The sequence below is a fragment of the Dasypus novemcinctus genome, chromosome 26, assembly GCF_030445035.2.
Source record: "Dasypus novemcinctus isolate mDasNov1 chromosome 26, mDasNov1.1.hap2, whole genome shotgun sequence".
NCBI classification, from domain to species: Eukaryota; Metazoa; Chordata; class Mammalia; order Cingulata; family Dasypodidae; genus Dasypus; species Dasypus novemcinctus.
The window spans coordinates 24,587,161-24,598,062 of NC_080698.1; the positions used below are offsets into that span (position 1 = coordinate 24,587,161).

The 10,902-nt window shown below is 37.5% G+C and overlaps 1 protein-coding gene across 2 annotated transcripts in view; it reads left to right on the plus strand.

Moving 5' to 3' along the window:
- SYNPR (synaptoporin) overlaps positions 1–10,902 on the plus strand; it is a 347,409-nt gene that overhangs the window by 273,031 nt on the left and 63,476 nt on the right. For both annotated transcript variants that reach the window (XM_004482455.3, XM_004482456.5), the window contains one exon: positions 8,865–9,063. In XM_004482455.3, the coding sequence (XP_004482512.2) occupies positions 8,865–9,063 (199 nt within the window). The remainder of the gene's footprint in view (positions 1–8,864; positions 9,064–10,902) is intronic.

A 10,902-nucleotide genomic window follows, 5' to 3' on the forward strand; every position in this document is an offset into this window, starting at 1 on the left:
ATTTTCTTACTAAAAAGGTTTTTAAGAAGAAGAAGAAAAATAAAAAACAAGAGAGACAACTCCCCCTTCTCCCCCCATGCACTGTTAGTGGGAATGCAAATTACTACAACCTTTTAGCAGGAGCTTTTGGCAATACAAATCAAGACTTAAAAACTATGATACCACTTAATCCAACAATTCTAATTCTTGAAAATTATAGAAATTTGCCATGCACGTGTCCATAGATATAAATTGAAAGCATAGTTTTAACAATGAAAGATGAAACAATCAAAATGTCCATCAGTGGGGGACCATTTTGAAAATTATTGTGCAACCTATACTGTTTCACTATACAGAACATCCTGTCCTGTATGATAAGTCATACATCCTGTCCATCTGTAATATAAATGTTGAAAAGAATAAGGGCAATCTTACTAAAAAGTTAAGGCATGCATTGGTCATATTATTAGGTAAAAACACCAGATGGAAGAACCTGTTTGATTCCAATTTTTTTTAAGTTATTAATACTGGGATGGAATTATGAGTGACCATTCATTTTCCTCCTTTCAACATTTCTATATTGATTGGATATTTACAAATAGCATATTTTAACAAAATTAATGAATCAAATCAATTTGTCCTAAATTCTAAACAATAGGTCAGCTCAGACAGATTTCCGCTGTTCTCCCCCACACTCTGTGTTAGTTTTTGAAGGTCATAAATATTTCTTTTCATCAAATCTTTTAAATTTTTATTCATGAACATTTCTATACTAAACAAATAAAATGGATGGATAATCAGATATCAGTTGGACAGTCAGGGTTTAAAAAAAATCTCTGGAACTGTTTTCGTTTTGTAATCCATTTGGGACGTTCAGGGAAGACAAACGAGAGGAAAAAGGGATTAGCTGTTTCTCATTTCAAGAGAATAGCCTCATTATCTATTTTAATTTGACAACGTAGAAGTAGTCTGAGTTCTCTGTGGCTGAAAATTCAATTTGAAGAAACTCAAGTTAATAAATCATAGCTTAGTGAGTACAGCAATGCCTGGTTTGTTATACAGGTTTTCTAAAGTTTTTCTTCTCTCAGTTCCACTCCCTGCCCTGGCCTCCGCTGACCCATTCCTTTTTAATCATCTTGGAGTCCACCTTTTCCTGTTGACTTGGGGGGGGGGGGGGCGGTGAGGAGTGGAATGTGAAACAGCACAATGCACTTTCAGTATATTGGATAGCTATCTTTCTGGCATATCCAGATGGGAGTCTCATGCTGGGGTGGCAGGAGGAACAGTGATTTTCCAGCCTTGTCCCCAAACACACCAGTACAAGTTATTGTATAGAAACGAGTATTATTTACAGTAATCTTGATTGCATTTTCCAATCTGTAACTCAGTTCCCTCTGCTTAACATTTATTATTACACTTTTTTAAAAAAAAAATCAGCTTCTCTAATAGAAAGGACAAAAAGTAGTGGAAAGGTCCTCCTACGGAGACGAATAAACTTGAATACCTTTAATACATAACCAAATCAGGGAGAAAATGCCCCAATTGTGTTTGAGTGAAAGTACAGCATTATATCTTTCACTTGTTTTTTTCTTTCTTTAAAAGACAATAATTTTAGTAAATGCACACTGCTGTTAAAAGTCTTGGGGATGAAGCTGTTTTTGACTCAACCAAAGTTAGAGAAGAAATGTCTGGAAATTTTATTTTGGCTGCCTAAATAATGCCATTTACCTGAAGATAAGAAAGCTGAAGGCCATCATTTGGGTCTAGTGGATGGGAAAGGAAGGGCCATCTCAGTGTCCACTTATCTTCCTGGAAACAAACAGCATCATTCAAATCCCCGGGGCACCCCTAGAAGAATGTTTGCATACTGGAGTATTTTATATTTCTGCTTGCTAGAAATATAAAGTCTAGTAATTACCATTTTTGTAAACAGGCATTACAACTGCACTGGTCCTTTGACCTCCAGTCAGAATCTTGCATTTCAAAAAAAACTCACTCCATTCTCCTTTGCACACCTGAAGACTTCAAACACATTTCCAACTCCAGGAACCTGAGTCCAATCGTTAGAACCTTCTCTCAGTTTTCTCCATCCTCTGAATGCCTCTGTCTTTTCAATCCCAAGAGATCCTGAAACTTAGGCTCTGTGAAGATACACTCTCTTCTCAGATTTTGACCATAGTGAAAATGTGCCTTGTGAGGTCCTGGTGGCATAAAGGAAAACCTTGCTCTGATCAATGATTGAGTTTTTAGAACCAGTTTGAAATCATCCACAAGCTAGGGAAGGAATGGTCCCCATATGTTCATCCCACAACCACTCTCCTTTTGAAATATGACTGAAAGTCCCAAGTGGGAGAGTCAGCCACAAGAAGCCATCAGAAAAGGCAGCTATGGCACAAGAAGTCACTAAATACGTGATTGACTTAAAAAATTATTAGCATTATTTGTATTTTCCATATGAGTGATTGAGCAAATACTTTGGGGTCAGATAACACTCCTTCTCAAGTCCCTTACTTTGAGTCCCTTAACCACACTGGATCTCAGTTTCACATTTTAAAAGTTAGGTGAGAAAGTAAGTGAAAGCACCTGGTATGGTGTGTGGCCGAGATGTGCTCAATAAATGTCAATCAGTGGATGGCAGCCAGGAGTAGTATTAATACAAGTGGAACCACCACCATCATCCTGACTAACAAGCCCAGTGTCATGCCTCAGGTGGAGTAAGCAAACCAGGGCAAGGGGCTTAAACGGGGTGAGGAGGGATTGTGCTTTTCAACCTCCTAGATAAACTCTTCATCCTCATTCCCCAAAATGCATGGTCTTAGCATCTTAGCTTCTCTAAGAACTAGCACGTGGAGCTCAATAAATACCTATTAAATGAACGAAGGATTGGAACATCATAAAGAATTCCAAGGTATGGAAAACTTAGAAGCAGAAGCTGGGTCATGAGTCAGAAAACTTAGCGCAGCAAATCAGAAAACCTTATCCCTGTCAACTGAATGACCTTTGACAATTCTTTCGAGATGACTGCTCCAACTTCCTCATCTGTTAACTGGGGAAAGTGGCCTCGGAAGAAAAAAATAAGATGCGCTTGAATGTGTTTTGTATACGCTCAGGGATTTATATGAGCAAGAGGTGTGTGAATACACACACACTTTATTATGGTTAACAAAAAAGGTCTGTCTAAAAGTTTAAAACCAGACAAATGCCCAAGGTTCATATTTGGAAGAGAAAGGGAAAAAGGAGCAAGAGGATTAAAGTCTCTGTCAACTGGTGAAAAGGATTGAAACAGGATCTGTAGATAATGATGAAGTTAAGAGGAAACGTGCCCAGCACCACAATCCGCCAGTGGCCCTCTGATCTTCTCTTGGCTCTTACAAATTCAGCAGCAGCAGCAGCTCCCCGTCACATTTACTCCTGGACCAGGTCACAGCCCTTCTCATTACCATCTTGCACTCAGCCACCCCCAGGTGTATTGTTAGGAGCTTTAGTCCGATTTTCTTCCACATATGGTGGCAGAGACAGTTAATGATTTCAAAAGTCTTGTTACCAGATACACATAACGGTACAGTGCTACCAAAAGATGAATCTGTGCGATACTTTGCCAAATGACTCACTTTCTATAAAGAACCACACTGTCATGATCCCAATTTCAGTACCCAATGTACTCAGGTTCATTTGTCTTCTACTTCCTTCTGAGGCAAATACTAGGATAACCTGTGACAGAATTTCGAAACTAGGAAACTTTTAATGACTTTCTGTTGACTGGTCTAGAGATTCAATGCATCACCGTTGGGTATCTTATATAATGCCTAAGTCAAACACTTCCTCAAGGAAGTAGCAGAACAAAAACTGACTTAGAATCCTGCTTTGTGTAAACTCTTTCTTTAGTCTATCATTAGACTAGATTCTATGGGAAAGCTGAGTTGGTCATTTTTATACAAATATTCAATTAGATATCTAACGGTGCTTTAACTTTTTAAAAATTATTAGAGATATTGCACATCTTTAGAAAAATCATGCACAGCGTACAGCATCCCCATATACTACCCTATTATTAACACTTTGCAGTAGTGCAGTAGATTTGTTACGATTCATCACAATTGTACTGTTAAAACAGAAAGACAAAAATGTACAGTAGTTATTAGTGTCGGTTCCTCCAAATCTGCTTGCATTCTAGACTCATCTCTGCCATCTACCAGCCACAGGCTCTCAGGCAAACTCACTCCCCAGCCCAAGACTTGGTTTCCTCGTCATCTGTAAACAGTGATAGCAATAGCACCTACCTAAGAAAGGTGTTTTGAGCATTAAATGAGATACAGGTAAGTAAAGAACTTAGCACAATGCCTGGAGGTTAAAAAATGTTGGTGATCGCTATTATAAATATTTTTATTAATAAATCAACACCAATTTGCCTTTCTCCAATTCCTTGGAAGGATAGTTACATTTAATATTTTTCTGGCTCCTACAAACATGACTACAAACTGGGCACTCACTCAACGTTTCCTTTAGTGCAGCAATGAAATGTTTTAAAGGATCTGTTTAAGCGTTAGTGGAAAAAACCCACAAATATAGAGGTTCTTCACCGACAGTCACAGTGCAGTAAAAGCCGATGAAAGTCACTTACCCCTTGATTGACTCAGGCCAGTCCGGGAGGGAATTATACATTTGAAACAACAAATTGAATTTAGTACTTTTATGCACCTTCAGCAATTGTTTCCTGACAAAATCAGAGGTGACTGATGACATGTCAATTGATATACTCTATCTATACAGAACATCTTTTTTCCTTGTTTAGGTCCTAAATGAATAATATTTGCTTCCAAAATTATTACAGCTGCTAAACACATTCTGAACAGGAAATCACCTCTAATCAGCTATGTCTCTACATATATAAATGTGTAAAAGAAACTTTTCATTTATATGTATACATATATATAGGTTTTGTAATACATACTGTCATACAGCTTTCAAAATAACTATATGAATTATTATACTCAGACTATTGGGAACTGACATGATTTTCCTTTCTAAATTATCCCTCACTCCCTTCCATGGAATAGGCACTAGCTTTGCGCTCCACTCCCCACTGCCCTCCACCAAACCCACAAAGAATGCAGACACCATTTTGTTAGGTGATAGAACTGATGTGTTAGAGCATGGCTGATCCTAAGGTGCAACCTGGTATAGTGAAAACTAGTGTGCGTGTCTCTAAACAGGTGTGGCCGGTGATGTGATCTTGCCTGTTTCTGTTTTACATATTGTTTGCCACAGGAAAATCTTTCCAATTGTGGGGGAACCCGTGGCTACATCTCTATCTAATCTTGCTCCACCCACCCCCTTTCTTGTTATGCTCCTGAGTCATAAGCCACACTGCATTTTCTCCCAGGTGCTACACTCCTTGCCTATTCAGGGTCTTTTCCATGCTCTTTCCTACCTTTCTTTTTCAACAGCTTTATTGTAGTATAATTCACATACCATGCAATTCACCCTTGTAAAGTATACAATTTAGTGGCTTTATTATATTCTCAGAGTTGTACATCCATTACCACCACCAATTTTAGATTATTTTCATTTCTCCAAAAAGAAATCCCATGCCCCTTAGGCATCACCCCAATCCTCTCCTTCCTCCTTTCAGCCCCAGTAATCATCAATCTATTTTCTGTCTTTATAGATTTGCCTAATGTAGACATTTCATATACATGGAATCATGTAATAGATGGTCCTTTGTAACTAGCTTCTTTCACTCAGCATGTTTTCAAGACCCATCTGTGTTGTAGTATGTATCAGTATGTCATTTCTTTTTATTGCCAAATATATTCCATTGTATGGATATACCATGGTTTGCTTATTCATTCATCCATTATGGTGAATAGTGCTGCTATAAGCATGCATGACTTTGTTTGAGTACCTGTTTTCAATTCTTATGGCTATATACGCAATAATGACTTTTTAACTCTATTTCATAGTTTCAGCATTCCTATAGACCATACTTTTGACAAATATTTTAACATCTCTGGTTCATCTTTGTGAGCGATGCTCAGTATTCACAAGCAAAATCAAATGGAGTTTGTAAACTGTTCTCTCCTAAGTCAAACAGAAGATAACAAAGCACAGGGTTTATTGTGAAATAAGGAACTTTGGGGCACTGGAATTTCCTGCTTTGGCTGTCAACACAGCAATACCTCTAGAGATTTAGGTTCAGTGGGTCTGGCTCCAGTCCTGGAATAAACATTTCTTTAACAAATCTATTTTATTCATACATATTAGTAAAGCATAAATCCATCCAAAGTGTACAATCAATGGTATTTGGTGTAATCACATATTTGTGCATTCATCACTTCAGTCATTCTTAGAGTACTTTCATTATTCCAATAATAACAAACAAAAAATAAACAATCAAAACTCATTACCACTCAGTCTCTCTCTGCCTCGCCTGGTGTACATAGCTACTATGATGTTTCCTTCTCTCTAGTATATTTGTATTCATATTTTGCAGAAACAGTCATATATGTAATATCACCTACATTGGTGTTTTACAGAGGTTTTACTATCTTACATAGTTCCATGTTATAATTTTTAGCTTTCCTTCAGTAATGTACATGACCTTAGACTTTCTCTTTCAACCACTGTCATAACCATACAATAGCTCTGCTAGTTACAAATACCATGACATGCTGTAACCATTTCTATTCATTTCCAAAGATTTACAATGTTTTTAACAATTCTGCACAGATTAACCCTCAGTTTCCATTCTCTGCCCTCCTTCTATTTTCTGATGACCTATATTCCAATTATTAACTCCATGAGATTACATGATATATTTATTTCATAATAGCACAATCATACTGTATTTGTCCTTTTGTGTCTGGCTTGCTTCACTCAACATAATATCCTCCAGGTTCATCCATGTTGTCATATGCTTCATGATTGATTCCACTTCTTACTGCTATGTAGCATTCCATCATGTGTATAATAATTTGTTTACCCACTTATCAGTTGATGGACACCTGGTTTGTTTCCAACTTTTGGCAACCGTGTATAATGCTGCTATGAACATGGGTGTACAGATGTCTGTTCATGTCCCTGCTCTCAGTTCTTCTGGGTATATACCTAGTAATAGTATTGCCAGGTCACATGACAAATCTATGGAATATACATTTTTATCAAGACCCCCAGTGGTGCTGCTACTACTGGTCCACGGGCTTCACTTTGAGAAAACACTTACCCTGGTTAATGTTTTCATTATTTAACATAAACAGGTTAATGCAGAGGTTAAAAATTCAGACTCTGGAGTCAGACACTGATTTAAATGCCTGGCCTGGCATTGGTTGACTATCTTAGGACAAATTATTTGATCTTCCTAGGCCTCATTTTCCTCATCTGTAAGGGGAGGGGGACAATAAAAGTGCCTACATCATTGGTTTGTCCTGAGCATTAAATTAAATAATGCATACAAACATTTAACACAATGTCTGACACATAGGGAATGCTCCAGTATAGTAGTTGTTAGTAGTATTGTGATTTTGTCATCATCATTATTATCTAAATTGCAATAGGAAGTGCACAGTGAATCTGTTTTAAAAGAACTCAGTTCTTAGTAAGTAAATTACTTTCTGAACATAAGTTGGGAATTTACTAGGTTTGTAAATAGTTTTGTAATTTTTGCTACTTTCATAATTTTCAAGTAATAGTTCATTGACATAAATAGGTTTTTTTGCATATCTATTTCCAAGGGCTTCCTTATCTTCAAGGAGTAACTTAATTGCTTCAAGAAGAGGAATTGGGCTCCTTTATTAAATTACAATTCACCACTCAGTTCTAGTTCACACCATGAGCTACTATACCAGATATATCTATAACACTTCTTTCTTAGGCATCATTTACTGAGCATAAAGTATTGCCCAAACTCCTCATTTTTCTCTATCAAGCAATATATTGAGCCTGGCTGCTGCCCTGATAGAAACTTACTCTCTAAGATAGAAGTTCCAAAAGCACAATCAAGTTAGGGTCTGTGAGTCATCTTCCAGAATCAGGACTATCAATTTATTTAAACAAGAAATGTTTACTGAGTGTCTAACAAGTGTCAAACATTCATGATACAAAGAGAAAGAGGAAGCCAAGACCCCCATATCAAGGGAGCTTGTTGCTGGGCAACAGTGGAGACAGAGAAAATCAAGGAATCAAATACATCCCCAAGAGAATTTTGGCTGGTGATGAGTGCTACGAATGACATTGAGCAGAGTGATGTGATAGAAGATGTCTAATGGAAAGGAGCTACTTTAGTGATCAGGCTCTACCAGGAGATGAGGTTTAAGCTGGAGCCTGAATCCCAAGAAGGAGCCAGCCATGGGAGTGTCAGAGGGCAGAGGTCTAGGAAGAGGGGACGGCCAGTGAAAAGACCCTAAGACAGGACTGCGCATGGCCTAACAGAATCAGAAAGCAAGCCGGGGTGGTTGAAACTGGGTGAGGGAAAGCAGAGCAGTAGGGGAAGAGGCTGGAGGCATAGAGGGGACATACGATGTAAGGCCTGCCCGGCCATAATAAGGTGCTGGGGTTTTATTCCCAGCTCGGTGGGAAAGCACTGGAGAATTTAAGCAGGGGGATGCTGTAGTCCAACATACCGTTACTTCAAGTTCCGTTTGTCCTCCCCTCCTCCCATTTCTCCAAGGTGACTAGCAATTATTAAACCCAATTTAAAGATGCTAAACTGAAATAGTTATTCCACCTCCAGTTATCACTAATTATTTCTTTAATGAACTTGTAGCATAAGCCTTCCATAAAACTCCTGAAGCACTTGTCCATTTTGCTTTAGAAGACTTAAGTATGTGGAGTCTGGTATTTCTCTCCATAGCATTTTTAAGAGTGTCTTCTTAAATCTGGCGGTTTAGGTTGCACCAGGTGACTTTCGAGGTGCCTACCTGCGTGGGAAAGGGACGGCAGAAGCTGGCCTTGATTGGTGACTTCTCATCTTCAGCAGAATTCTTCGTCACCATCGCTGTCTTCGCCTTCCTCTACTCCTTGGCTGCCACTGTCGTTTACATTTTCTTCCAGAACAAGTATCGGGAAAACAACCGGGGGCCACTCATTGTAAGTGATTTTCTTTCTGAAATAACTTTTTCCATGCCTTCTGTTTTCTTTTTCTAATGCTTGATGGGCCTTGGAGTTACATGAAGCCTTAGGGGAAGGTAGTTTATAGGAAATCACATCCTTTTGCACCCAAATCTCTTGGATCTACAACAAAAGCATGAGATCTGTCATTTTCTTGTGCCCTTCCTGTGCTGGAAAAGTATCAAAAAGACTTGAAGGAAACCCCTCTGAAACAAATGGCTAGAAATCGCATGAGATCAAGGAAAAAGTACCAAGGATTGCTGCCGATTTATTTAACTCAGGATTATAGAGTTAATCATTTTTCTCACTCATTATTAGACAGTGTGACTTGAGCTTATCTGAAATGTGCTATTCCCTTAGTATACAATACACTGTGAAAAGAACTGTTTAGTTTGAAGGTAGAGTTCTCCATCTCAAGATCTCACACTCTCGTGCTCTCATCCCACCTTTTTTTTTCCTTACACAATGTTTCAAAGTAAAGTCAATGCAGACCAGCATATCCCAACAGAGTTATACATACATTTAGGGGTACACAAAAACTTTCTAAGGAGTACATGGACATGGATACTTTTAAAGAAATAAAATTTAAATTCATCAACCTTCACATTTACATGTACATGGCCTAAAATTTATCTTCCTGTTTATGTCTTGCATCTCAAAATATCTCGCTGTCTTCTGTATTAATCACCTACTGCCGTTTTGTAAAAGAAAAGTATGCCTCTTTTTCCATCCCCAATCTTACTACATAGTACGTTGCCCCAGATGAAAAACCCATGGGGCACTAAAGAAAAGGATCATTTTAAATATTGGTGTCAGTGTGAAACAAGTGAGTATAATGCCTGAATAAGGTGTTCTTTTGGGTAGTTTACATTTATTGAAAAGCAATTTTTTGCTTTCAATAAAATTGAAAGTCGTACTCTACTTGTCAGCTGATCATTAAAAAAAGTTTTGATGACAAATCACTGTGTGATCTGGAACATAACACTCTGAAGAAATGTAAAAAAATGAATGACATTGCCATAATGAAACTGTACCCATTCCCATCTGCTCATTTATGCAGACAAGGCTTCTCAGCACTTATATCCATAAAACAAAAAATAGGAATGGAATTCATGCTGAATCATGTCCAATTCTAGAAATAAATGTGTGTCCAAAATATACAAACATATAAAGAATAAAACAACCCTGTCCTTCTAAGAAATATAAATTTCCAATAAAATTTTTACTTTTTACATTCAGTAATTATCAAACTTCATAATAATGTATATTGTCTTGGGCAATTGTGTGTTAATACTACTTGAAATAGCACAATCCAAAAGAAATTTTTACTTCTTAAAGCATTAAGATCACAGGTAATTAAAAAGTAATTTAAATTGGGGAGAGATGTAGCTCAAATAGCTGCACACCTGCCTCCCCCATGGGAGGTCCCAGCTTTGATTCCCTGTCCCTCCTAAAGAAAAAACAGACAATGAGCAGACAACAAGCAAAAAAAACAAAACCCAAAAACAACTAGCAAACAGACGAGGGAGGGAGCCATCTCAGGGGAGTAGGGAAGAGTAATTTAAATTTATGTATGTATTTTTGTTACAAAGAAATATAACAGTGTGACCGAAAAATGTTTTCTGGTATAAAAATTATATTAGGATATAATTCTGTGACTGCAAATTCTGTAATGGAAATACAAGTTCAACAAGAACAAAAGGGAAAATGTAAAAATCCAACAGTTAAAGGACTATTCATTAATTTTCTAATGAATAATAGTATCAAATAACTGTTCCATTGGTTACATTTAAAAGACAGATATAAAGGTTATCTTTT